This window comes from Brienomyrus brachyistius, chromosome 8, assembly GCF_023856365.1.
Source record: "Brienomyrus brachyistius isolate T26 chromosome 8, BBRACH_0.4, whole genome shotgun sequence".
Classification (NCBI taxonomy): domain Eukaryota; kingdom Metazoa; phylum Chordata; class Actinopteri; order Osteoglossiformes; family Mormyridae; genus Brienomyrus; species Brienomyrus brachyistius.
In genome coordinates this window covers 9,215,529-9,243,249 of record NC_064540.1, presented here as the reverse complement: position 1 = coordinate 9,243,249, position 27,721 = coordinate 9,215,529, and the positions used below count along the sequence as shown (strand labels likewise).

The window sequence follows — 27,721 nt, the reverse complement described above, 5'->3', positions numbered from 1 at the left end:
TTTGCTTCAAGTAAAAGTCGTGATTTGATGTGTTCAGGACTCAGTTAGCTTTCTTTATGGTCCACTGCATTAGTTAGTTTTCACCAGCACAAAAGTTCAAAGGTGTCAGTACGCACCCCAACAATGCACTGTACCAGCTCTGGACTAGGAAGGAAAAACAATTTTTTTAATGCATATAAAATCAGTAAAACTGAGGTGGTGTGTGTAAGCGTAGAAGTTCAATAGCATGTGATGTTTCTTGTGTCTCAACCAGAAAGTATTTGAGAGAGAAAATCAGCAAAGAAAATCATGAGGATGGGTACAGAGTAATCAGCAAGGACGCTGACACTGCACCAGTGACTTAGGCAAGCGTGATCTGTATGAGCTGGACACTGCTGAAGGAATCTGGCTTTCTGAACATGTACTACACCAGTGGAAGGACTCATGTACATATTTGTAATTTTACCTAATACTTTCATCCAGGGCAAATTACACTTGTCCTCCTATAGCAACAAGCACATTTTCCCTGCAAATATTTCATATCTTTCAGAAAAAATGTCTTTACAAACAAATTCTTCAACCCTAAATCACAGGCCGAGTAAGCTTGATGTACATTAACAATTTAGATGCGTCCAAGCGCCCTCTAGTGGAAGAGATCTGAGTTGTTTGGTAATAAAAACAGATGGTGATGTGGAAAAAAATTAACACAATTCTGAATGCTTCCAGGTGATCTGACTATAAAAATGAGAGCAGGACGGCCATTTTTAGCTTTTCCTAAATAAGAGAAAACACACCAGTGCTACGGGTCCCCGAATGCCGTCCCAAAATGTGATCGTATAAGTAACCAAGAGTGACGGCCCGGGAAAGGAGGGCTGTAATATTTCCAGGCTCCAGCAGGGAAGACAAGTTGTTGTGATCCCTTTGTACAGCGGAAAATACCGTCAAGGTCTCTGCAGACCCCCTACAAGTTCTCCATGGGGGGGGGGGGGGGGGCGCGCTCTGTGCTGCGTTTGGGCCCATGCCTACGTTAGTGAAGGTTGCTGGTTCAAATACCATGGTCGGTGGAGTGACGGCACCTAAGGGTCCCTGAGCAAGGCCCTTAATCCCAGTTACTCCAGGGACTGGCTGACCCTGCGTTCTCAGCATGAGTCACTTTGGATAGATGCATCTGCTCTATGAACAAAACGTAAAACGTGCAATAGTCATCCAGACTTGTATTGCTCTGAAATGAAATTATTGAATCCAACTCAAATACCCCAGAACATAAATCATTCAGCTTAATCAATCATGCATCCAAAACAGCTGAATAAAGCTCTAACGTTAAAAATTGCAACGTACTGCATACACTTACATATAAAAATATAAAAGCATCCATTGTCATTCTGTATAAATATTTCAATATATGTCACGGTAATGATTTATAACGCAAAATCAACATGTGTGATTTTCAATATCGATCCAGAAATCGAAGGATAAAACAAAACGATGGAACAAAAAGCATCAAAACGATGTGTTGGAAGGTTCCAGCACGTCAATCCCGCGCTGACTGCATGGAGGGCGGCCCGTTAGCACACGCATGAGGGACACGCTGGGGCTGTGGCGGCATGGCGGACGAGCGAGGGTACGGACTCTGTGGTGCCGGTCACGCGGGCGCCCGCTCATACAGGCACATGTAGGAGTCACACAGCAGCCTCCTCACGTGCTCACTGACCAGCTCCAGGTCTGCCCTCGCCTGTGTCTCTTCTGGCTGAGTCAGGAAGTCCCCCACCTCCGGGCAGCCCCTCACCTCGGGGACGTTGAAACCTCCTCTGTCATCGCCTGCGGAGTGACAGCAGGATTGAGCTGGACGGTCAGGGCGGAGGACAGCAGGCCCTATCAGCACAGGGAGTACCTTCCACACCACGCCATCACGAGTCCATGGACGTGTCCCCCACCCTGGCCCACCCTGCACCGGCCCACCGCGCCCCCTGGGGTCTCACCGCAGCGGTCGGCCATGCTGTCAAAGAAGAGCCAGGAGTGGGGACCCGGCCCGTGCTTTACAAAGGCCACGTAGTGGCTGGTCCGGATGCACAGCACGGCGTATAGCTGTAGCCGATGCCGCAGCAAGGGGGCGCCCTCGGGCACTTCTGCTGGCACAGTCAGCGCATGGAGAGCATGGTCCTGCCGCAGGGGGTGAGCGTGGACCTGGGGGAGGGAGGGAGGGTTTGTCAGGAAGGTCAGAGCAATGAGATGCATAACCAAGGAGACGGGCCGGTGCACTGCAGGCCTACAGTACCTGGGCACTGCACAGGCTACAGTACTGCTTGATCCTGCCGGGCTGCAGCTTCCTGTCCCTCAGGCAGGTGGTGCACTCCAGCTGTGCCAGGCGGCCGCAAACAAAGCACTCCCGGGGGGCTGCAGTGATTTTCGGGGGGGGGTGGGTTTCTGTGATGGGGGCCTGTCAGGCAATACTGCTGCACTCTCCCCCACCCAAGAGTTCCCATAGTTAAACACTGAGATCCCTTTAAAAAGGCTCTGAAGCGTAAAAGCTGCCCCATCCAGATTCAAACTTACAGTTGTGTAGGAGGTCAGTGACATCCAGCTCAGTGGAGGGAATGATTTGGGAGAACATTTTATACGTCTTCCCAAACCTCGGCATCTGGACCATGAAGCACGACGGGGTCTGGGATGGAAAGAAAAAAAAAGTAATTTTGAAGGGATTAGTGGTCGCATCCAAGTGACTGCTGATCCGGGGACTGAGTACCCCCTACTGCCCACCTCCTCCAGCTGGAGGCCACACGACACGAAGGAAGTATCCAGCAGCTCCTGGACTGTGGGAGCTGTTCCCACTTGGTCCTTATCCAGGATGATCTGGAATGTGTAGGCATCTTGGGTCATACCATTCTGTGATCTATAAGCCCAAAAGAGACCAGAATAAAACAATTATAATAACAGTAATCATCATACAAGAAGCAGCTTGCATCTGGTATGAAATGTGCATAAATGCTGTCAGATGTTGGACACAAACTAAGAAACTTTGTAGGGAGAACAGTTTAATGTTTACTTCAGAACCAATATTCAGGTATTAAGTCATTATTCAGGTAGAATAATGTTTTTTCTCTCAAGTTTCAAGTTTTACCGTCACGTTTATTCAAAGGTAAACAGAGAAATGCTTGTGCCATAGTTGCAGGGGAGGGGACAGGTGCATGGGGGGAACAATAGGAGCAGCGCAGTACAGCACTGCAATAAAAGAAGAGTGCAAAATAAAAGGCAGGACAATATGGGGAGTGAAACAAATCTGAAGTTAAGTGGATCAATTGGGAAAGGAATTTATTACTATTTAACATCAACAGGCTTCCCTCAATGGTGAAACAAAGCATTATATGCTGGAGTTTAAGGGGAGGGGGAGGCATGAAGACGTCAGCAGGAAAGCAGAGCTTTCAGACCTAATCCTGAGCAATGGCTTCATGCCAAGCACTCGCTCAAGGAGGATGCTGACGAACTCCTCGGGGTCTGCAAGGGAAGGGCAGAAACCAGACGTCAGTTCCACATTCAGAAAGAATGAGGTTAGCTCTAAGGAAAGCGGCTACCTTTCTCCTCCGTCAGGAAAGAGTCACAGCCCAACTGCTTCCGGAAGTTCATCACACTCTCAGCTGGAACAAACCCCTGGCTGAACAAATCAGACCAAACCAGTCGATTTCCACCCCATTCCATCTTATCTGCATTCCCGTATTTGGCTGCATGGTAAATAAGCGGGTTTCCTAAGTGCCTCACATACACATCATTCCTTGCTCGTGATTATTCAGCCGGATATTTAACAGGCTGGTTCCCAGAGCGGCAGAAACAGCAGAGATGTCAGCGCGGGGCGTGTCGAGCAGGAAAGCTTGGCGGCATGGAACCCGCGGCAGGGTCTACCTGCGCAGCTTGTTGATGATGTCCCGCTTGAGGATGCGGGGAGCCTCCCCGCCCGTGCTGGCGGCCTCCTGACACACTCCATCCAGGGCTGCGGAGGAGCTAAACAAGCTGAGGAGAAACAGCGGGTTGGTGAGGGAGGTGCTGCTGTCAAAAAACGGGAGCAACACTAGGCTGCGTTCACATCTTTCAGGTAAAATTTACGATTGATATGATTAATCACATTCTTACTCACTCATTACTCATGCTCATTACTCAACTTGTCAATTATTTTCTTGATGACAAATGCAAAGAAAACAAATATGAGACTCAATTGACAGCACATTTTCAGTTGCCGCCAAGACCAGTGTGGATCCGAAGCCAGGCTGTGACACCATAACGCTCAATGAGTAGCAAGCTTCCGCATATCAACCGGGAGATTCAGCCTCCTACCTGAAGAGGGCAGCGTCGAGGTAGCAGGAGTTGTAATGGCCCTGGATCCCTTTCATCCTGCCCTCTAGCAGCTGCAAAGCCTCTGCCTCTGGGACGGGAGGAACATCTTTGTCGATGCCTGGGTGCGACTCTGAGGCAGACAGACCGAGAGAGTGTGCAACGTTGTCTTGGGTGGCTTGAGGGCCAGGCTGTCCTACTAGCTGCGGGTTCAAATCTTCCTGGCACACGCATTTTCTTGCCAAAAATAAATTAAACCAAAAGTTTACAGAAGAGCTTGGCTATGTGTCCTCGAGCAGATTGTGTGACTCATTCAGGCTGAAAAGGGCAGAATGAAACCGACCCGGCAGAGCGGGACTGGCAGACACTGCCGTCAACAAGTGGCTGCCATGACTCTCTCCTTTGACATGCACTTTAGATGAAACGCATCACTTCTAAACAACAACAATCTGTTTACGGTGCAAACAGCAACAAAGATGGCCGCCACCGTGGGACTGACACGACGTACTGACCCTCTGCCGTTTTGCCATGCTGAGGGGCAGGAGCCGGCATCGGCAGGAAGCGGGCATCCGGTCGGCAGAAGTTCAGGGGCACGAACACGGCACGCTTCCTCTGGCATGTGAAGTAGCGGTGAGATCCGAATGTCCCATCCGTGCCGTTGGTGGCTTCCCGGTCCTGGGGGGGGGGGGGGGGGGGGGGGGTTTGGGGCAGCATGAGTGAACCAGAGGTACCAGGGGAGGACAGGAGGGAGAGAAAGGGGCCTGAGGATGGCGCTGCCAGCAAGGTCTCACCAGCTCCACGCCTGCCCAGGTCCTCTTCTTCCCCTTAATGGTGCCCATCCACCGCAGCACCCCATATGCTGGGGCCCCTTTGTTGGTCACCAGCTCCACCATAGAGCCCACCTCCAGCAGGGGCTCCTCAGAGGGCCCAAGGTCATCCCCTCCCCCCTCAGGGGGTCCTAAGCTGAGGAGCGAGCCAAACCAGGAGGCGATCTTCAGGTCGAGCCCTATAAACAATAGACGCCAGGAGCTGCCGTTAGCCCCCCCCTCAAGAGAGCGCACCCTGTAGGTGTGTTCCCAGGCACACTTCCGCATTCCCAATCACCTTGGCCTGCTTTTCCAGTTTGACAGCAAAAAAAACTAACAAATAAAATAATAATCACCCCATCTCCTCTTCCATTTCATTGTGACAGATCAATTCTCGCCATTTTTCACAGTTCATTTGGGGATAGGGTTAAGGGTAGCTGATCCCCTTTACCCCATATCAGCCACCTGAGTAACTGACCTTCTGAGGGCTTGTTGGGCCAGGCCCACTGCGCATTAGCCGGGCCGCACGAGCTGGTCTGAACGATGTCACCGGCACTGAACAGAGGCAGCGGGCCGGATTTCCGGCCAGGATAGTGCTGGTCCGAGTCCTGAGGGCAGGATTTGGGAGAAGAGCTGAAAACGAGGAGGCCACAGTGCACCAAGCAGACCGAGTCCTAACCCTGTCACCTTAACCCTAAGCCCCGCAGTGGTGTGGTAGTCAGGAGAATGGCTGTTTTTTCATAAGAGAGCCTGCAATGCTGAAAGCAGTTGTTCACCACAGTGGCTAATATGTGAATTTCCCTTTGGATGGCTAAGTTAAGGCAGCAGCTGGATAATCAGGCCAGAATTTCTGGAATTTTGTCCCGGAAAACCAGATAATTAATGGGTGGTACAGACATGTGAACAGTGACTGACTTTCCTTATGCACAGAGATGCCTGTTTGAAACTCAAAACCTATATCCAAATTTCATCTTCTGGACAGGGCACAGCTTACAATTTGGAGCATATTACATTACATAGCCTTCAACATTATTCCTACCTTATTAATTCAACTAATTTATAAAGCCTCATAAGCCAATGCCTATTTATGTGCCGTCTTCGGAGTGACCAGGTACACATTTCACGACATGTTGTACCTGGATAACTATGTACGTGACAAATAAAGGAATCTTGCTTTGTAGGATTACATACGTATAAAAACCTGTACATACGTTAGCCTATGTAATTAATTCTTCTTATTCAAGATGGATGCACATTTTATTTATTGAGCAAATGCTTTTATCCAAAGTGATATATAATTAAGACAGCAGGGTCAGACAGTCTGTGGAGCACTTGAGGCTTAAGGGCCTTGGCTCAGGGGCCCATTGTTCCAATCACCGGGGGATCTGAAGCAATGACCTGCTGACCACAGGCACAGAGCCCAGACCCACTGAGCTACAGACCACCCACTTTCCGTAAAGTGTCCTGCTCTGCTGCTTCTCAATATGTCTGCTTGACTGTACTTGTGTTCTCGTGTCCCCATTTTACATCGTCTTCTATTGTCAAAGACCACAGACAAGGGTAAAAATACCCAGATGTCTTTCTTGCCCCCACCCCAAATATCCAGGTTGCATCCTCGCCAAACGAGACCAGTCCCATGATTCACTGCTCTCCGAGTTCATTCTTGGGAGGTAAGTTAGTAAGACCGGTCTTGCCAAGACCACAAGTATGATCTTTACATTCTTGGTAGGGAGAAGCATCCAAGCTTTGCTCCACCTAAACCACCTAATAAACGGTATCAGCCACCATCAGCTTACCGACATAAAAATGCTCAGACTGTCTTACAGAGAAGCCGCCACATGCCTCACGTGCCTCCCCCCAAACACCATCAGACAGGACGGGCAGGTTTCTCACCAGCAGTTCCACCTCGAAGCCCAGCATAGGGAAATCCTCCAGGCTGCCCTTGTTCTGGATCTGCACCACCTTCCTGAGCAGGCCCGGCCGGTGGGCCTTGGCATGCTTCACCAGCACGGGGTCGTCGCAGGCCAGGCTGCAGATGGCCAGGAAGAGCTGCGGATTGGCCACCAGCTCCAGCCGGCGAGCGGCCGGGGTCACGAAGAGCAACAGCTGAGCCTGGTGGCGGGACAGGAAGAGGCCGTCATCCTGCCGCACCAGCACTTCACCCCTGGGGAAGGTGTGCGAGGAGGCCCCAAGGAGCCACACAGACAGCTCTCCCTTTGGGCGGGCCTGCACGCGCCCCACACTGCCCTTTTGGATGCCACGCAGGCCGTTGCGTGCCTTCCCCCTGGTGATGATGAAGTAGCCATCACTGCAGTCCTCTGCCAGCTCCATGGGTGCCCACGGCCTGCCTGTGGGACAGCAGAGCCCATATCAGTGAGGTATCAGCATGAGACGGTACCGCTTCCATACAAACATCATACATGGACCTGGGCAGACACAATCACAAGCACTCACACACACACTAACGGGCAATTCAGAGGCGCCATTTAGCCTAACTGCACTGGGAGAGCATGCAAAATCCAAACATGAAGCAGATGCGCGATCCAAAACTCCAACCCTGCAGACAGTGCCGGTCGAAGAAAATGTGGCGAGCCCTCTAGCTCCGCTAAATTCAGGCGGCCAGTTTCACTGAATCGGCGCCCTCTCAGAAGACGGCGCCCTAGGCTCGCACGCGCAGCATACCCACCCAGTATAACCTTGACACAAATCATTACTTTCGCATGAAAGTATTCGGTCTAAAGTGAGATACTGTTACATCCCCAAATGGATACAAAAGTGTAATTGTTCACTAGTTAACTCATACACCAATGACGCAAATATTCATTTTGTTTTATTGTGACTGAGAAATTTAACATAGACCTATATACTCGACATACTACAATAAAACGTAGTACATATACAATATAAGCCTGTTTGTTTTTGCGCGAATGTGAGACTTACGCTAATTCCTAACGCACTCTCTTAACCTTTGTGTTGTTTAGCTGAAATTCAATGGCGTCGCACAAAGCCAGTCAGGGAGATATCGGAACCAGTAAAATACGCACCTGTTTAATCAAAGTAATAAAAACTACACTTTCATATAAAACTTATACCCTTGTCTGACAATTTCTCATTTCTTTCGCATTCTATGTACAACGATGTGAATTATTTAACATACAGAATCTTCAATAAATAAGTATTCAGCTTTTTATAGTCGTTTGTCACTCTCAATAAATAATAATAAAAAAAAACTTTAGTAAAAAGAGGGAAAGCAGACATATAAGGGAAAATGTCTGTTTCCGTGTGTTTGCTTTAGAATATAACTTTCTTTTTAAATATTAGAATACTTTTGCATAGACCACCCTTAGTAAACAATATAATCACTCCAGAAATTCATATCGAACAAAAGCACGTTTAAGTGGCCGGGACGTTATTTGCTTTTTCTTTTTGTCTGAGACTTTTGTCAGTATTATATCAAATATAAGTTAGACTAATAACTAATTAGGAAACTTCTAAAGCCATCGCGAAAATGAAACGCTCGGGCTGACTTACCACGGCTAGACGAGCACATACGCGGCTACACGGCACCAGGCATCGCCGCGGTGTAAGAGCTGCCCGAAGCTTCCAGGAAGCCCGCGGGGGCCGGCCGTGGGCGCGTCGCCAGCCGCTGTCTCCGCTGCTCCAATCGTGTGCCGAGGGCTGCCGCTGCCTTCGCTCAAATGACCACATTCTTAGGTACCTGCACTATGTTTCAATAAACGTTTTTTTCCCTTTGCCCGCCCAAGAAAGATGTAATTACATGCAATTTCCCCCATAACCGACCGAACTACAGGATATCTATAGCATGCAAGACTTCCAGCGGCATTTCCTGCAGTTTTGTTTCTGCGTATTTTTTATATTTTGGAAGGCCACTTAGTCAAAAACCGGAAGGTAACCATGATAAGTATATAGTTAGACAAATATATACTAACACATGCGTGAGAAGTACTTTCACTTCTGACCATACTCCTTTTCAGGATTATGATATGTTTCTGATAACAATACAAGTGGTAATTTACGCTTCATTACAGTCGAAATCACCACGCCGTTCCCTTTCGATCCAAAGTCAAACTCGGAACCTGCGGAGTAGTCTCATTTGGCGAGGTTAAAGTCCGCGATGACGGCAAAGCCAGAGAGGTGGTAAAAAATTTATTTGATTTTGCAACAAAATACAGGAACTGTCGTATTTTCATGATTAGGACACTAAACACATCATTATTCCAGCACCTGGAGTGGAAAATAGCCTACACAGATAAAAGGTACAACTTTAACCATTCTAATTTAAAAACACATTGCCACAGATAAACGACATCAATATTAACTGTTATTAAAACAAATATCTGTACAAGGTTCCTTCATCTTTAAAAGAAGCAGGTCGGAGGGGGGTGGGTGGCAGTCGGGAGATTCAAGGACAGCTGCATGCTACAGGTCACCAGCACCGTGGGGGTTGGGGGTGAGGGAGGTTCATTTGGACTTCCGCCGTTTGGCCTGCACTGGACCCGCGGCAGCACTGGCATCTGTGAGGAAGGGACAGCAGGGACATGGGCATCAGATTAGGGACAGTAATGATGGGGAGAGGCAATGCCACAGTGAGGAATCCAGCCTAGTGTGGTTTCTGTGGGCAAAAGATTGTTGCTTCGAATCTCAGGCTCAGCAGAGTGATGTCACCATTGGGCCCCTAAGGAAAGCTCTTCACCCTCAATTGTTCCAGGGACTGGCTGACCTTGCGTTCTCACAAATGTATGTGGGTTTGAATAAAAGCATCTAAGTAAATAAAAATGTAGGTTAAAATAAATGACCGGCAAACTACTACAGAAACCCAGAGACCCTCCCTCCGTAAGAGCTCTGCAAATGCCCTCCCCGGCCAGCCCAGCACAGGCTCTCCTCAGGGACGTAGTCAGCGTGTATCCACATTGGACCGGCGGCGCCTCGTACCTTTAGCAGCGGCTGCGCTGGAGGCGGAGCCCGGCCTGGCTGCCCGCTTCCTCTGCCCGTTCTCGGGGACCTCCTGCGAGGCCGCGGGCCCCTCCTCCAGCTCCTTCTCCACTCGTGAGCTCCGCCGACCGGGTCCCTTCTGCTTCTCTGGGCCAGCCTTGGGATCCCTAAAACGGGGTTAGGGGTCGGCCGGTTAATAACAGTGGGCATTCTGGGTAAGCAGTGCCCCGCCTGTCTCAGTCTGGAATAACCCTGTCTGTTCCATCTTCTGTAAACATCTTCCCCCTTATCTGTTGCTAAGCCATGATCAGCAGTTACTCATAGTTTCCTCCTGAGAATACAGATCACTTCCACTCGCTTCCCGAACATGAAAACACGTGTGATGTAGTACCTTGGCACAAAGCTGGAGGGCGTCTCTCTCTTTTTCACACTGTGGAAGTGAAAAATCACCAGTGAATCAACACTTATCAACATTGTCAGACTATCCTCAGCATAAGCAGTGGCCTATTTCATTATGTTACACATAGTAATCTGTTTTTTTTTTAATGTAGACTGCTGACCCAGTTATTCGCCTGAAATAATTGTAAAAAAAAAAAAAAATCTATACATGGGACATTATTTTAATCCCATCCTTCAATTGTCCATGAGTGCCTATTCGGTGCAGGGCTGTTGGAGCTCTACCCCAGTCAGCACGGGACACAAAACGGGAGACACCCTGGACGGGATGCTAGACCATCACAGGGCTCGCACGCGCACGTACGTTTGAATTCATAGAAATCTTTATGGGGACTCTCCATTCTATGGGAGAACTTTAATCCCAACATGGCAACCTACACCCCTAACCCAGCGTTAACCTTAACCATAAGTAGCATAACAAAATACGAGATTTTTGGCACTTTTAGGTTTTTGATTGCAGTCACAGATTTTATAAAATTGAGTTTCCCTTTGTGGGGACAAAAAAAAATGTTCTTGCGACATCAGGATCACCAGAATTTCATCACATTGTGGGAACATTTGATCCCCACAATGTTACACACACACAGTCTCATTTCCCCTAACCACTAATCTATGTCTGGAAGTCTCACCCCTGTTCAGTCACTGACGCCGTCTGATCTGTTTGGGGAGGGAGAGAAAGATAAAATAAATAGCTGCATTATACAGTGCTCACTGCTTCCATTAGCAAGACCCCACCACACTGCTATTAGTGCTACAGTTATTACAGTGACATGTGAATATTACTGGGTCACTGTATCTGCCTTTCAGCAGGACATACCTGCAGCACCGATGGGAGGCTGCTCTGTCGCAGGTGTGTCCATTTGAGCCGGTACTGTGAAGCATGAACATGAACATGGACATTGAGAGTGTGATGAGGAACTGGAGAAGGGAGCAGGGTATGAGATCCACAAGGACAGTCACAAGAACACTGAAGCTGGAAATGACGACCAACAACCATAACCATTCAGATTAAGGTAATTACAAGGGGCAGTCATTAACTGCTTCTGCATTTTTTAATTTCCTCAGTTTCTTGCAGTGACTTGGATAATTTTATTAGAGAGATGCAGCTAAATGAATAATCCTGTGTAGCAAGGTGGACTAATCACATGTCACCTCTGTCATCAGGCTGCAGGTCCATTGTGGTGACGCTGACCTGGCACTGCATGATGTATGCTGGGGCTGTGCAGAAACGGCCTCTAGGCATGAGGTACCTTACAGACTGCACAGAAACAGCCGCCAGGCATGAGGTACCTTACAGACTGCACAGAAACGGCCGCTAAGCATGAGGTACCTTACAGACTGCACAGAAACGGCCGCTAGGCATGAGGTACCTTACAGACTGCACAGAAACGGCCGCTAGGCATGAGGTACCTTACAGACTGCACAGAAACGGCCGCTAGGCATGAGGTACCTTACAGACTGCACAGAAACGGCCGCTAGGCATGAGGTACCTTACAGGCTGCACAGAAACGGCCGCTAGGCATGAGGTACCTTACAGGCTGCACAGAAACGGCCGCTAGGCATGAGGTACCTTACAGGCTGCACAGAAACGGCCGCTAGGCATGAGGTACCTTACAGACTGCACAGAAACGGCCGCTAGGCATGAGGTACCTTACAGGCTGCACAGAAACGGCCGCTAGGCATGAGGTACCTTACAGGCTGCACAGAAACGGCCGCTAGGCATGAGGTACCTTACAGGCTGCACAGAAACGGCCGCTAGGCATGAGGTACCTTACAGGCTGCACAGAAACGGCCGCTAGGCATGAGGTACCTTACAGGCTGCACAGAAACGGCCGCTAGGCATGAGGTACCTTACAGGCTGCACAGAAACGGCCGCTAGGCATGAGGTACCTTACAGGCTGCACAGAAACGGCCGCTAGGCATGAGGTACCTTACAGGCTGCACAGAAACGGCCGCTAGGCATGAGGTACCTTACAGGCTGTACAGAAACGGCCGCTTGGCATGAGGTACCTTACAGGCTGCACAAAAACGGCCGCTAGGCATGAGGTACCTTACAGGCTGCACAGAAACGGCCACTAGGCATGAGGTACCTTACAGACTGCACAGAAATGGCCGCTAGGCATGAGGTACCTTACAGGCTGCACAGAAACAGCCGCTAGGCATGAGGTACCTTACAGGCTGCACAGAAACAGCCGCTAAGCATGCGGTACCTTACACGCTGCATAGAAATGCCTGCGAGGGCATAAAATAGCATTGGCATCGCAGATATTTGTATCATGCCAGATAGAATGTAACCAATTAACCGAAAATCCCCCAACACTAGCAGTTTTTAAAGAACTTTTAAAAAAGTGAAATCACAACACAGCCTTCCATGTCCGTAAAGCCAATGCCAGGAGAATATCAAGAAGTTACCACTTTCTTTGGATATCGACTGTCATTCCCTGGGCCCCCTTCCACCCCCCTGCTCCCCCGCTGCAGCCTGGCACTTTACCTTGGCTCCCAGGCTGCTCTCCTGGGTTGCAGGTGGCTTCCGGCGCCTGTGCAGCCGAGGCTAGCTGGCCAGCATCCATCACCATGAGGGGAGTCTGGAGCTCAGTGGGAGCAATGGCTGGGGCCGGAGCACCACCCGACAGAGTGGGGGGAGTGGAAGCCGGGGGTGCAGCAGCAGGAGCACAAGGAGCAGAGGGAGAGGCCTGGGCAGGGACAGGTGAGGGGAGAGGAGCGACTGGGCTCGGCTGGCTAGCGGCCGGTTGGTGTGTTTCCCCGACAGTGTTGACTACAGGGGGAGCTGGGGAAGGCACGGAGCCAGGGGCCGCAGGGGCCCTTGTGGGGCCCAGAGTCTCGGGGGGCTCAGCTTTCTGAGTGATGTCTGCGGAAGCCACACCAGCCTTGGCTGTGGGTGACTGGCTGGATTTGGTCGGTGGCGGTGACAGCGGGGTCCTCCGAAAGGTAGTGGCAGAAACCGGAGAAACTGCCGGGCTTGAGCAAGGTGGTGGTGAAGACAGGGGCTGAGTGAAGGGGGACGGGGTGACAGCACCGGGTCGCGGAGAAGGCTGCCCCCCAGACACCTCAGTAGGGGTGCCGACTTCCTGTTTTGGGGTACAGGGTGGATGCCGTGTTGACTGGGGGGGTATGGTGGCAGTGGCGGCTTGGCCAGAAGTCATCTGGATCTGTGGCGGTGCTGGGCGACCGGGCTGGCCACCGGCCATGCTGGCGGAGGACGGCAGGGTCATGGCCCTGACATTAGGGGATGGCGAGAGCTGTATACTGGCTGGCATCTGGATCGATCCCATCATGGTGACAGCTTGAGGCCGGATGCTGGTGGTCGGAGCCCCGGTAGAAGCAGGGACTTGAAAAACGGGGTTGATTAACATGGGTGTCGTGATGAAGGACGCAGGACGGGGATTGGCCATGGCAGCAGTGGTCGTCAGACGAGCTTCCAGGGGCTTAATGTTCTTGTTGGGCATGGTGACCACGGTGGAAACGAGGGCCGGGCTGACATGAGGCATCGTGCTGCCAGGGGAGCTAACCGCGTTGGACGTCACATAGACAGTGATATTTGTAGGACCAGACGATGATGAGGCCGTCGATAATGAGGACTGTGGCTTCTGCAACACCAGAGACACGTTCGGCATGGGGTCTGGGTTAGAACCAGTACAGGGACTTGGATTTAGACTGGGACTGACAGTGGTGTTGAGCTTGGGAATGAGAGAAGGAGCAGGGAAAGGGTTGGGTTTGGACTCTCCCTCAACTGTGACAGTTGGACCACTGGTGCCGGGGGCCTGAGGGCCACCGGGCGTGTTCTGAATCTCCTTATCTCCAGAGGGAGTGCCTGCTTCTTTCCACCCCTGGCCGCCTTCTAATAGGCCCTCCTGCTTAGTATCCTGGGACACGTTGAGCACTCCTGAGTTGTCCAGCAACTGGCTCAGTGAGGTCGGAGCTTCCCGGAGAGCAGGGGGAGGGCTTGGCTTCAACTCCTGCTGCACACCTACGTGTGGCTGCGTCCGGTTAGCCATAGGGACATCTTGTCTGGCCATCTCTTCGGTGGCGATTCCCCTCTGCTCCGCCACCACAGCGGGGCTCCTGGTCGCCAAAGCAGTCGGCTCTTTCTGAAGCGGAACTCCCGCTCGCTGTTGCTCCGCGGAGGTTACTGGGATGTCCTTGCTCACATCTGTAAGCTTTGCATGGACATTGTGGAAGGAGCTCTGTGGCTCCAGAGCTGCTGGGGCCATCGCTATGGGGCTGGGCAGTGCCGAATGCGGGGCAGCGCCTACGCTCTGGACAGTGATCGCAGGTTGAGAATGAGGGGGGCAGCCTGGGGTGATTTTAGCTCCCCTCTGCCTCACGGGGCTGGGGGTAGTCTTACGGCTCGAAGCCGGGCTGGATCGGCGACTGTTGCTTGGACTGGCTCTCTTTGCGGGCCCTGCAGGTGGCAGCCTTTCTGCCTTTCCAGGTGTGGCTGTGGCACTCCCTGCCAGGAACGACTGCTGATTGTTGCCATTGTTAGTGGGAGAAGGCGAGGTCAGGCTTGGAGGGGCCTGTCCAATGGCTTTCAGGGTAGTGGGGTTGAGGCCTTGTTGATCAAACACACGAGTCATATTAGGCTGCCTTGGAGGCAGCGGGATGTTAATTTGTGGAGGGAAAAGACCAGCAATGGATGCATTGAGCCGCTCTGGTGAAAGGTTAATCTCAGAGGGTTCTGTGCTGGGAGGGCGATTCGAGGATGCGAGTGAGTGGTGGTAGGGCCTAGGGCTAGCTCGGTTTGGAGTCTTGGGCCTGGAGCTCTGGGTTGTGGCAGTAGGGGCACTGGGGAAATGGAGGCCATGTGAGCCTGGCATAGAGCCCGTCTGTTGGGACTGCTGCTGCTGCTGCTGCTGCTGTGGAACTGAGCCTTGGTGCTGTGGAACAGGCGATGGTCCAGACTTCAGTATTGGACCTTGCCCAATGTTTGCCGGTGGCACGGTGCCCCCAGCTGGGTGTGTGGAGTCATGGACTGATGGATTCTGGGTGGCAGGTATCGCAGGAATTTCCTCAGAGGTTGGTGGCAAGCCGCCTTGCCCAACTTCAGTCACAGGCACTGGCATCCTCCTGGCAGGTCCGGCCAGTTGGGGGTTTATCATGATGGGGACGGCCCGCGGCTTGTCTGGGGATGGTGGGATTCCAGCATGGCCCTGTAGGTTAATCATGGCAGGCATGTTGCCCTGCTGTGAGACGGGCGGCCTTTGCACGTCAGCTGGATTAAGCACTGCCCTGGGCGTATGGCCTCCTTGTTGCGGATGTGCCATCCTCATCTTTGCCTGTTCCTGCTGCATCATGAGCATCATCATCATCTGCTGCTGCTGCTGTTGCTGTTGCTGCTGCTGCTGCGGCTGCTGTTGCTGTTGGTGGTGGTGCTGCTGTTGGTGTAGCTGGTGTTGCTGCTGCAGTTGCTGCTGCTGCTGCTGTTGTGAGTGATGCTGCTGCTGCTGCTGCTGCATTTGCTGCTGCTGTTGCAGCTGATTCTGTTGCTGCTGTAGTTGTTGCAGCTGATTCTGTTGCTGTAACTGTTGTAGCTGGTTCTGCTGTAGCTGGTTCTGCTGTTGCTGCTGTAGCTGGTTCTGCTGTTGCTGCTGTAGCTGGTTCTGCTGTTGCTGCTGTAATTGCTGTAGCTGATTTTGCTGCTGTAGTTGCTGTAGTTGGTTCTGTTGCTGCTGCAGTTGGTTCTGCTGCTGTAATTGCTGAAGCTGGTTCTGTTGCATCTGGTTCTGTTGTAGCTGATTCTGTTGTTGCTGTAGCATCGGGTTCTGCTGCTGCTGTTGCATCTGATTCTGCTGCTGTTGTAGCTGTTGTAGTTGGTTCTGCTGCTGTTGCTGTAGTAGTTGGTTCTGTTGTTGCAGCTGGTTCTGCTGCTGTAGTTGCTGTAGTTGGTTCTGCTGCTGTAGCTGCTGTAATTGGTTCTGCTGCAGCTGATTTTGCTGCTGTAACTGTTGTAACTGATTCTGCTGCTGCTGCTGTTGGAGCTGATTTTGCTGCTGCAGCTGGTTCTGTTGTTGCTGTTGTAACTGATTTTGTGGTGGCTGTTGTTGATGGTGTTGGTGTGGTTGCATTTGCTGCGGTTGCATTTGCTGCTGCGGTAGTTGTTGGTGTTGCTGCAGATGCTGCTGGTGTTGCTGTTGGTGGTGGTGTTGCTGCTGCTGCTGAAGCTGGTGAAGATGTAGCTGTTGCTGGGATTGTGGTATCATCCCTGCCTGGCCTGGTGGTAGGGTTGGTCTCTGCATTTGTTGCTGCTGCTGCTGCATTTGCTGCTGTTGCTGCATGAACTGAAGTTGCTGCATTGCCCTTTGGTCTCCTGGTTGCGTGGGAAATCCTACAAGTCATAAATTAAGCATTACGATAACACTGGTTATAGTTAATAAGAAATGCCTGAGAATAACGGGATGCAATAAACATCCATCTATATTAAGTATGAGTTACCTTGAGGCCTCCCTCCAAATTCCATGTGTTTGGGGCCAGCGGGGTCCATACTAGACCCCTGCTCAGTGCCGCCACTTTGGCCCTCAAGCTCCTCCATCCCTTGGGCCCGAATCTCAGGCATACCCCTTTACACAAGAGCAAGATAGTGAAAGAAAAGATTCAGGGGGTAGATTCAGTAATTGCACGTTTAGCTCAATGGAGTTGCCATCTCCCTTCTGGGCACTTGCCTAATGTAGATAAAAACAACTCAAAAGACCTCTCACTAATTTTCACAGGAAGATGATTTGCCTTAATTTAAACAATGTAAACAAACCCCAATGAGTCTAGGGAAGCAGACAAACCCATGCTAAACCTTCCTGCTCACGTCCACATGGCCGCTGAGGCCATCCTTACCCAGGAGCTTCCTCGGCCGACTGCCCTGCCGCTCCTCCAGCGGTACCACCCTTCTTCTTACGCGGGGGTTTCTTCTTCTTGGGCTTAGCCGGGGCGGCACCAGCCTGCTTCCCTCCGGGCCCAAACTGACTGGCAGAGATATCGCTCTGAAGTAGGTTGACCAGCAGGGGGCTGGTGAGGGTCACATCTTTGTTTCCAGGGAAGCCGGCAGCTTGCCCACACTGGCCACCCATCGTCATCTGGCCGGCAAATTGGGGGTTGAAAGGTAGTCCGTGAGTCGCGGGGAAGTGGCTGCTGACGGGGGGCATGCCCACAGCCATGCCGGCCTGCTGTGGAGGCGGCGGCGGTGGTTGCTGTGCCTGGGCTTGCATCTCTGGCACCATCTGCTGCAGAGGCATGTCGCTCGCACTGCCACTGGCATCCCCGTGCTGCGGCTGCTGCGGTGTCATCAGCTGCGGCTGCTGCTGTTGTTTTTGCTGCTGAAGCTGTTGAAGCTGCTGTAGCTGATGAAGCTGTTGCTGCTGTTGCTGCACCATATGGTGGCCTCCTGGAAGTCGCATCTGCGGCCCATGCAGGGCCATGGTCTGGGCAGGTCCCCCGTTGGACGGGACCTGCTGAGACTGCGGCTGCTGCGGCTGCTGGACAATCTGTCCCTGGAACATGGCTGGGTTGGCCTGCATGTTGGGTGCTGGGCCGCGCATCATTTGACCTTGCATGGCCCCCGGCTGCCCCTTCACCCCGAAGCTTTGCTTGTTTCCCTGCATCTGCCCAGATGCTATCTGCTCCATCATGGCATTCGCATTCTGCTGCAGCAGGATTACCTGGCCACTGACCACCTGGCCCTGCTGCGGTGCCACCTGCCTGGGGGGAGTCATGCCCCTATGTGGGCCCATGCTGGGGGACTGAGCTCCCAGCACCATCTGTGCCTGGCCCCCAAGCTGGGGCCTGGGGGTCACAGCTGGTCCTCCAGTCTGGCCCTGAACCACCTGCCCCAGCGAAGAGGTGGCAGTGGAGGAGCTGGAGGAGACGGGCTGATGTTGCATGCCCATGCCCTGAGCCTGGGTGGCCTGTGGGGGCTGGAGAGCCATCATATTGCCCTGGGGACCTGTCTGCATATGGCTCACAGCTGGCGAAGTCATCTGTGCTCCTGGGGGCAAAGTGCAGAAACACAATCAAATCACCGCTGACCATTGCCCCCTCCAGAGATGTTCCACGCTGACGTGCCTTAGCTGAGCGGTACGTACCCACGTGCGGCATGCTGTGGCCCCCTTGCACCTGCGGGCTGCTGCTAGGCACGGGCGTGCCTGTCACACCGGCCGTCGGCTGTCCCTGGATGAAGTTCTGGGCACCTTGTGCATTTGGGAAGCTTCCTGGCATCCGTTTCGGCATGCCTAGGATGACACATCACTGTGAAGCAGGCCAGGCCGTAGCTGGTGCAATGATTAAACAGTCGACAAGTACGGAAACAGCTGCACTACATGACTCATGGATAAAAACCCAGGAGGTCCTACTCATGCTGAGAGCATCTATATGTGCTTTTGGGCAGCCATTTTATATTTTTTATGCCAATGAGGTTTGAGCTATTTAATCAGACAATTCAAACTAGCTTACTGATACATTTTAGCACAGGAATAAGAAAAGAAAGTGATCATCAAATTAATGCCCAGTGAGAAGTGCAGAAGGCCCCTACCTCCCATGCCAGGCTGGGCCCCCTGCAGGCCCTGGGCCCCCTGCTGAGTCATGCCCATAAAACCAGGCTGCATCTTGACTTGCTGCCCCAGTGCAGCTCTGCCAGGAGAGCCAACTGCTTGAGGGAAGCCGCCCTGCGGGGTGGGTGGGCGTGGGCCCATCTGGACCTGGTTCTGGCCCGGGGTCGGAGGGGTTCCAGGGGAGCCGTGCTGGAATGGCGAGGGTGAGGACCCCGGGGACCGGCCTGCTAGGTGGACCTGTGGAGCAGAGGAGGGCGGCAAAGGGGACGGCGGTGGGCCCCTTGGCACAGCCATGCCCGGGGTCCCTCCTGGTGGGGGCTTAGGCTGGGGAGCTGCGAACTGGCCCGGCGGCTGGGCCTGCTGCTGCCCCGGTGGGCCAAAGGCCTGGACGGCTTGCTGGCTCCCAAAGGGGTATGGTGGTGGTGGGTGGCTGGGCATCTGCGGCAAGGACGGGCGCGTCACCCCTCCCATGGGGCCTTTACGCCAGGCATGCCCTTGGGTGGGCGGAGCCTGCAGGACACCTGATGGGAGCTGGTTCCAGCCAGTAGGGACAGGAGTTTGGCCGGAGGCATGAAAAGGACCACGGGGAGCTCCCAGCTGGGCCTGGTGGTGCTGCTGCTGCAGGGCCGTGGGGTTCAGCTGGCGGGCAGCCTGCATGGGGTGTCCCTGGGGAGGCATGGGCACTGGGCCATGGGGCGTCTGCTGGGTTGGCAATGGAGGCTGCTGGTGCTGCTGTAGACCTGACAGCATTGGGTCCATAGAATCTGAAAAGTGGGGAAAAAACAAAGTATACAGACAACTGTGTAGCAGCTAAGGACATGGGGTTATGTGGGGTTACATATGGTTATTCTGCTGAAAAAGGGGCCACATACCTGCGTGGGAAGGGGCTCGAGGGGGTCTTGTCTGCATCTGTCCACTAACCCCAGGTACCATGCCTTGGGGAGGCATACCTGGGCCAGAAGCACCCATCATCATGGAGGGGTTGTTCATCCGTAAGCCTCCTGCGGTAAGGGGGGGTGGTGGAAAATACATTGTGAACACCCATATAGATATATCGTGGAGGGTTGTTTGTCACTGGTACAGTGAATAAGCCACTCCCCCTGATAGCAGCTGTTGTGGGAGAACTGCTTCCCAGGAAAAGCGCATCTACCACAGGTTGACCCCAGCAATCGAAAAGGAAGGACATCCGAGACCCTCCGCCATACCAGATTTTTGGAGATGTTTACAAAATATAACACTTTGTTTCGCTAGTACATTCTTCCGAAGACAAGCCGCCCTGGTCTCCGCCTCCTGTGTAGCGGGACTCCAGGGGAACACTTTCGGAGAATGCTCCCCTACGCTGATTTCATTTTGTTTGTTGCCCAGCGGCTGTGGCATTTATGCTGTGCGTGTTGCTTTTGTTTTTGTCAACTGTTCAGTCCTTCCATCCCACCCTACAGCGGGAGGATGCAACCAGGACATGAAATAGATGCAAACTATAGTTCTCCTTCTACTTCATCAATGGAGGCTTCCTCCCAAGATGCTTCACGTCATCTTACACTGGGACTAGGAAATCATGGCCAGCCGGGGTCAGCATTTCATAGCAACTACGAGTGCCACCAACTCCATTCCCAGATGGTGGTGGCACAAGGGAGCCCAGGTTCAGTGCCCACCAACATCTCACTAAGCTGATGCCCTCAGATGACATGAAGGCAGTGGCTTCTCTAGAAGTGAGCATGGAGACTGGTGTTCAAAGACCACAAGAGCATCAGAACAGAGACACAGACTAGGACCAGTCTGCCCGCAGTGGATGCAGCCTAGAGGTTCCATAACTAGGCGTTTTACCCTGACCAGCCAATACAGTCTCAGTTGAGGCAACCCAGAAGTGGCTCCTGTCAGAAAGTCCAATGTGGAGCCTGAGAGGGGTCAGTGCCGTCTCCACAGGAGGCACCTATGCCCATAGACCCAGGATTCTGGGTGATCTTCAAAACCTAGTTAGTAGGATGCCACTCACCAAGACTATGCAGGACCGGAGTTGTTTGGTACAGTCCCTGTCCTTCCCCCTCCCCATTGCCAGTGTACACGAGGATATGCTCATTGTGCATGCCACCACTGTTCCAGTTGGTGGGCCTCCAAGGGTATGGTTCCTCATGGTTGGGGTTGGTCACTGACCTCCCAGCAGCCACTGTCTCGGGACTAGCTGAGGTTAGAAGCTCTGCGCAGTGCTACCATTCAGAGCTAGAAGGACCAAGGCCAGCAGCAGCCAGATGGCTGGCCACCTGGGACATCATACACCAGGGCCTGGATGAGGGACTAGCTGTACTGACCTGGGTTGAGTGTCGAAGACTAGAATTACTGTCAACCATGCCTCACCTGCCAGTGAACCTCACCACGACTGTCACTGCCCAACTTTAGTTGAGGTTCCCCTTGAACAGGTAAAAATCAATATGGTACCGATGCTTCCATTGTTAGCTCACAGCCATGAGAAAGTAAGCAAGCAAGCATTTTTTATGTATCAAATCAAATCAAAATTTTCAAATAAAAATTAAAACAAAGACCAACCACACAAAAGTACTGCCAGACCAAACCACAGGAGTAAGGGATGAGAGATTAAAACAAAAAGTCATCGGCTGATACAGAAATAACAGCCAGTGGCTAAAAAAGAGCTGATATTTACCACCGACAATTCCCTTTAGAATGGTGACCCATGTGGCTTTGCACACTAACGTACTAAACAGTTTGAAAAATGTCAATTGTGTGGAATTAGTTTATAATTGTTAGAAAGGCATTTTGCAAACATTGCTCTGCTAAAAATTTCACAAGGAGGATCTACTACTAACCATTTCAACACAGCAAATTTGACTAACTATCTATAAGGGGAGATAGTGCAGAGAATTTCTGCGTGTCTGAAAAACAAATCCGTTCCAGTAAAGAAGGCTGCAGTACTGCCGAATAATGTCTGTAACGCAAGTGTTTGATTGCAAAACAGAATTCAGTGCAGACAGTGTGAAATCAAAAGATATTACTCAGAAAATTACAGTTTATCATACCTGATGATCAGCCCTTCTCTGTTAAAAATGTTATAAATATATAAGATGTATACAGATATAAAATATAGTCTGGTACTGTTGTATGCCAAAGGTGGTGTTTTCTTACCGAAAAAAAAAAACACTTTTTCATATTTGTGAAATGCAATTAATATTTTATTTGGGTGGATTGTCCCTTTAAATTTACTTAAGCAGAATTTCCCAAACAATCGGCATCTGTGTCAGTTTTCGAAAGAATCAGCTATCATTATCGGCGAGAAATTTCCTTACCGATGCATTACTACAACAAACAAAATGCAGCTGCAGCGAAAACCCACAAACCCAACAGCCCTTCCTGGATAAGACTGCTCACCCCTGGACTAAGGCATGGGGTTTATGCCCCAAGAAAGACCACTGCTAGCACTCAGAATGATCACCTGGTTGAGTGATTCAACCAGACCCACAAGCAGATGCTGAAGGCGGCACTGGCTATGGGCAGGCGGAGCTGGGATACCATCACTATGGCTACGTCGGGATATGGAATGTCCACAGGTTTCATCCCATTTGAAGTGCTATTCAAGACGTAGCTCCCAAGATTACTGGATGTTGCTCAGGAGGTGTGGAAACAGCAGCCCCCCCCCCTCCCCACATCCAACAAACATAAAGCTGTTTGAGACTGGTACTTTCTGTCATCCAAGACAATCTGGAAGAAGCCCAGAGGAAACAACAAGAGGTGTACAACCACACAGAGAGGTTACAGGAGTTCCAACCACGGAACAGAGTGCTGGTTCTGGTTCCCAGTGCCACCTATAAATTCTTTGCCATCATGGACAGGCTGGGGCACATCACCTACTACATCCACCAAATACTAAACAGCAAGAAGAACAAGTGTGCCATACAAAACTGCCCAAAAGGCAGCTTGACCTGCATGCCCTCCTTAGGGTGCTGGTCCATCAGCATCCCTAACCCTCCTTAGGGTGGTGGGCCATCAGCAACCCTAACCCTAACCCTCCTTAGGGTGCTGGTCCATCAGCATCCCTAACCCTAACCCTCCTTAGGGTGGTGGTCCATCAGCATCCCTAACCCTAACCCTCCTTAGGGTGCTGGTCCATCAGCATCCCTAACCAGTCCCTAAAACTTGCTGTCATGCTGCAAAGAAGGGAATCCAAGAGACGCTGCAGCTGGGCATCATGGAGTCCACTCAGAGTCTGTAGTTAAGCCAAATTATCATGGTTCCCATTGGCCTGAATGACATGGCTAAGTCTGACAGCCAGCTGAGTGTCTGGGTAAAGCCCAATTAGTCTCAACCCTGAACCTAACTTACAGGTTATTGACAAGTGCTTGTGAACCTTGAAGTAAAAAAAAAAAACAGCCTTTAGTGCCCGTGGAGAACACAGGCAGTACTGGATGCTCCCTTTCATCATCACTGAGCACCTGCCACCTTCTCTGAGGCCCCAAAAAAAAAATATCAAGCCTGTATTCAAACTACTCACAACGCACTTCAAAGAAACAGATGCAAACCTTCAGGGGCTGGCAAGCTATCATTGATGCTTTTTAGCCTCATGGTTGTTAGGTGGTTGTTCCCTAACAGCTACTCTTTCAGGCCTGACCTGAAAAGCGACACCCGACAGGATACAGTGGATTAAGTGGCGGAAATCTCGTTTGCAGCCCTCAAGTGCACTAGTGCTCCAAACCCAACTATCTGCCTGTAGTCTGACACTCCGGAACAGGACCTAGGAGCTCTCCAGAGCCAGCATCACGGAGACCAGTTACACCCTGTACTGCACCTCTCCCTAGAGCTAATGCCCATCGAATAGAGACAAGCAATGGTAAAAACATGGGGCCCACGGTGGAGCTGTGGTAGGTCAATCACTGCAGGACCGACAAACGACCCGATTCACCTGATCAGCACCAGACACTGTGACAGCACTCACAATGGGAGACAGCACTCACAATGGGAGACAGCACTCACAATGGGAGACAGCACTCACAATGGGAGACAGCACTCACAATGGGAGACAGCACTCACAATGGGAGACAGCACTCACAATGGGAGACAGCACTCACAATGGGAGACCTGCCTCAAGAGCGACAGAACAGAAAATTGTATAGATTGCAACAGCTACCCAGGCAGGAATATAAAATCCAAAACCCTCCAGGTGACAATGTTCAGAAATAAATGACATGTGTGGAAAAAGGCAAAAATGCTCATTATCCTGTAAACACCATTAATATGGTGAAGCATAGTGGTAGCAGAATCATGTGATGGGAATGCTTTTCAGCTGGTCAGGACTGAAGTTGAAGTTGAATGAAGTCAAATACAGGGCAACTCAACAGACTTGAGCTCAACAGACCTGAGGTTTGGGCAGAGGTTCACGACCCTAAGCACACAGCCTGCGCTACACTGGAGTGGTGTGAATGGCCCAGTCACAGCCCAGATCCCAATCCGACTCTGCATCTGTGCAAAGACTTCCAAATGACTGTTCACCAACGATCCCCATTCAAGTCTATAGTTTTTTAAGAACAATGATATCATGATGTTCAAAGCTGGAAGAGACTAACCCCAAAATATCCGGCAGCTGTAACTGCAACTAACAGTAGTTTGGGGGGGCTAACAAGTGTCTGCCTTTTTGTTTAACCTTTGTGTCACAATAAAACACGCTTTGCACCTTCAAAGTGCAAAATTCAAAAATCCCAGTTAAATCGCCTCCAAGTTGAAAGACTACAAAACGTCCACAGGAGGTGAATGCACTGCATATAATCACACACATACAATTTCCTCAGAAAAATATACTTCACAGTGAATTTCCATAATTCATCCCCAGATGAAATATAACAGGAAAACAAAATCCTTAAAAGGGGTGTCACCCTTGGAAAACGGTGTCTATAGAATGTACAGATTAAACCATATATATAACCATGACCATGAAACAATACCAATAATTCAATTACATCTCAGACGGAAAACAGACACACAGACAGACAGACAGGGAGAGAGAGAGACAGATAGAGAGACAGCCCTTACCAGGACCCTGCTGCATGGGAAACCCAGCCTCCATTCGCATCTGACTGCCAGCCCCAACTGGGCCATTGGGCCGCACCTCTTGACCTCTGTTCACTGCGACATTTATAGCGCCCTCCCCTACATGAAAGTGGTGACAAAATCTTCGTTAATTATATTGTTTAAAACAGCAGCTGTTAGAGAGCAGTGTAAATAATAACTAACACGGTTTTTTCATGGGACAAAACAATTTTTCAGTACAACCCCCATGCTGATCCCCATCCCTGGCTCCATGCCAACCCCCATTTCTATGCCCAGTCCCATGCCCACCCCCCATTTCCATACTCAGCTCCTACCCTCTATCTGCACAGACAGGATGCCCAGGTCGCGTAGTTGTTGGTGGTTGTTCTGTGCCAGGAGGCGCAGGCGGTCAGCGGCGTCGCGCGGGATGTTAAATGTGATGCGGACGCTGTTCCAGGGCTCTACATGTCGAGGCTGCAGTCTCTCCAGGCCTGGGGGGAAACATTCAAAACTTTTCCAAAAAATAGTAACAGCGATCTCGAATTTTAGCAACACATCAATTAAGTGCACTATCAGGGCATACAATCCTTTTCTTTCCTTACGGAACTATATAACACTCAATAATAGCTGTCAGCCACTCAAGGTAACATGGGATGAAAGTGACGCTTCATCTTCAGCCGCTTACAGAACATAAAGTTGGTCTCCAGTTATGCTTACCCAGATGCAGGAGGCCTGGCATGCTGTGTAGGATGCTGTCCAGTTTTTCCTGGAAGTCCTCATCGTCCATGTTCCCCTTGAAGGCGATGAAGATGGTGGAGTCTTCTTTCTGACTCCAAGCCTTGGGTGGGGTTTCATGGTGACCACCACCCTCGTCACCGTCATCCTCCTCAACTCCCGAGTCCGGGTCCGCGTCTGGGTGGCCACTGAATTCCAGCGTGTGTGGTGCAGTCTGTCGCCGGCTGGGCCTGTGTGCCATCGCAGTGTCTCGCAGGGAAGTGGCCGTCGTCTTTACACACTTTGGTCCTACTGGAAACATTAGGAGTCAGTGCCACACAGCTGTGTAACACATTGAAGCCTGTACTGCAGGATTGCTATGTCACACTTGAGCAAGACAGCCTGAAATTTCATCTGTTTTTCCATTTTTCCAAGACCAGACATGGCTACATAATAATCAGGACCCCACAGAAAAAGATGAGTATTCATAATTTCAGCTATTCAAATACTGCTTATTTATATATTTACAAAATTGTATTTTTGAGGTTCTCAAAACTCCATCTATTATGCTGATAACACATCTGATTCAAGTAATTACCCCAAAAAATAATCCCAGCGCGTTTTATTGCTTGAATGGACGTTCATAACATCCGATATGTACAATAGGTTATTCGATAGATACGTAGCATCTGAAAGAATGGTGCTCATTTTGGTGAATTAACTCGCCATATAAATTAACAAATATAATCAATCAACAGATGCCTATTATGTGTTTTAACTACCTCTTTCATTGGTTGGCAAAGCGAAATTACGCAGACACAACATATACAGTGTATATACGAATACCTTAAACGAATCAGGAAAATCGTAAACCGCGAAAATCATTCTTTTCTAAAATCACATCTGCTTCAGTTTAGACGTTTGGTATTGACATTGCTTATCTATTGCAAATGTCGTTGGTTTTGTTTATAACTTCATAATAAATAGTTCGGTTTACTGTATATATACCACATCGATATTCGCAGCAATCATTTATTTTGTTGCGTAGGAATAAATAACTATGTGTCTGCAGCACTTCTTGTTTCACAGAGAAAACGAAATAGCAAACTGATAGACAGCAAGTGAATTATCTGGATATCAGAATTACAGGCCAAGAAAAAAAAACATGGCAACATTTCGAAGTGTTTGTTTGGAAAGCAATTTTGCAAACCATATGATTAGTTTAATAATCTGTGCATTTTTATCGATTGCAAAAAATGTATAGTCTGATTGAAAACCAACCTTTATTAGATCACTCAGTCCATCTGGATACAAATCCCACTATTCAGTAACGAAAGACAGAACGAGCGGCCGTCACAACACACGGAATGGATAGAAGAGCTTCTCTTTCTTATATCGTGCTATAGGCTACCTAAGTATTTCGTTTATTCGCATGATTTACAAATAAAAGCACAAATGGCGCCTAATTTTAAAATAATTCTTTTTAAAAATCAACTATAATCCACGATAGCCATCTTCCGTATTTTACGCAAAAATGCGGCTTTATTTTTGTATGACCGAAGTGAGAACGGAAACATCGAACAATTTGATTGGTTACGGGTTTTCGTTTAATTCAGTAAAAGCCGATTTGTTTGGAGGATATCTCAGCCAATAGCCGCGCAGAACCTTCAAGCTAGTGTTCGCATAAAAGGTTGTGAATTTTCTGTTCCCCCTGAACTTGCTCTTCATAAAACTGTAGGTTATGGTCAATTTTATCGTAACTCTAATTAATATATTTAAATTAATATAACGTGGAGAATATTTTCCAAGTAGTATTTGTCGTTACATGACATTCACCTAGTCATGGGTTAGTCAGTTTCCTAAAACATTATTTTTATTATGTTTGTTTTCCATTATTTAATACAATGATTA

The 27,721-nt window shown here is 50.3% G+C and overlaps 2 protein-coding genes across 35 annotated transcripts; both read right to left on the bottom strand.

Annotated features, from left to right (window-relative positions):
* Nucleotides 1-1,621: 1,621 nt before the first annotated feature.
* Nucleotides 1,622-8,957, bottom strand: cyldb (cylindromatosis (turban tumor syndrome), b). The gene is made up of 14 exons (XM_049023228.1): nucleotides 8,637-8,957; nucleotides 6,999-7,453; nucleotides 5,584-5,713; nucleotides 5,091-5,305; nucleotides 4,812-4,974; nucleotides 4,303-4,432; nucleotides 3,874-3,981; nucleotides 3,549-3,628; nucleotides 3,405-3,471; nucleotides 2,737-2,869; nucleotides 2,533-2,641; nucleotides 2,255-2,373; nucleotides 1,959-2,163; nucleotides 1,622-1,797 (listed from the first exon to the last, which is right to left on the bottom strand). The coding sequence occupies exons 1-14, from the start codon at nucleotides 8,653-8,655 to the stop codon at nucleotides 1,622-1,624; spliced, it is 2,109 nt and encodes a 702-aa protein (XP_048879185.1). The 5' UTR covers nucleotides 8,656-8,957.
* A 1,158-nt stretch (nucleotides 8,958-10,115) lies between these two features.
* LOC125747139 (nuclear receptor coactivator 6-like) lies at nucleotides 10,116-27,379 on the bottom strand. 34 transcript variants are annotated; one of them, XM_049021975.1, is made up of 14 exons: nucleotides 27,092-27,379; nucleotides 25,814-26,122; nucleotides 25,432-25,587; nucleotides 25,100-25,216; nucleotides 19,942-20,070; nucleotides 19,051-19,833; nucleotides 18,605-18,751; nucleotides 17,361-18,507; nucleotides 16,968-17,092; nucleotides 12,125-16,860; nucleotides 11,925-12,004; nucleotides 11,332-11,804; nucleotides 10,450-11,171; nucleotides 10,116-10,225 (listed from the first exon to the last, which is right to left on the bottom strand). In XM_049021975.1, the coding sequence occupies exons 2-10, from the start codon at nucleotides 26,070-26,072 to the stop codon at nucleotides 12,923-12,925; spliced, it is 6,801 nt and encodes a 2,266-aa protein (XP_048877932.1). In that variant the 5' UTR covers nucleotides 26,073-26,122; nucleotides 27,092-27,379; the 3' UTR covers nucleotides 10,116-10,225; nucleotides 10,450-11,171; nucleotides 11,332-11,804; nucleotides 11,925-12,004; nucleotides 12,125-12,922. The 34 variants fall into 34 exon arrangements, with proteins under 34 accessions (XP_048877932.1, XP_048877934.1, XP_048877936.1 ...); XM_049021977.1 differs by having other exon boundaries at nucleotides 11,332-11,764; XM_049021979.1 differs by having other exon boundaries at nucleotides 11,965-12,004.
* Nucleotides 27,380-27,721: the final 342 nt, after the last annotated feature.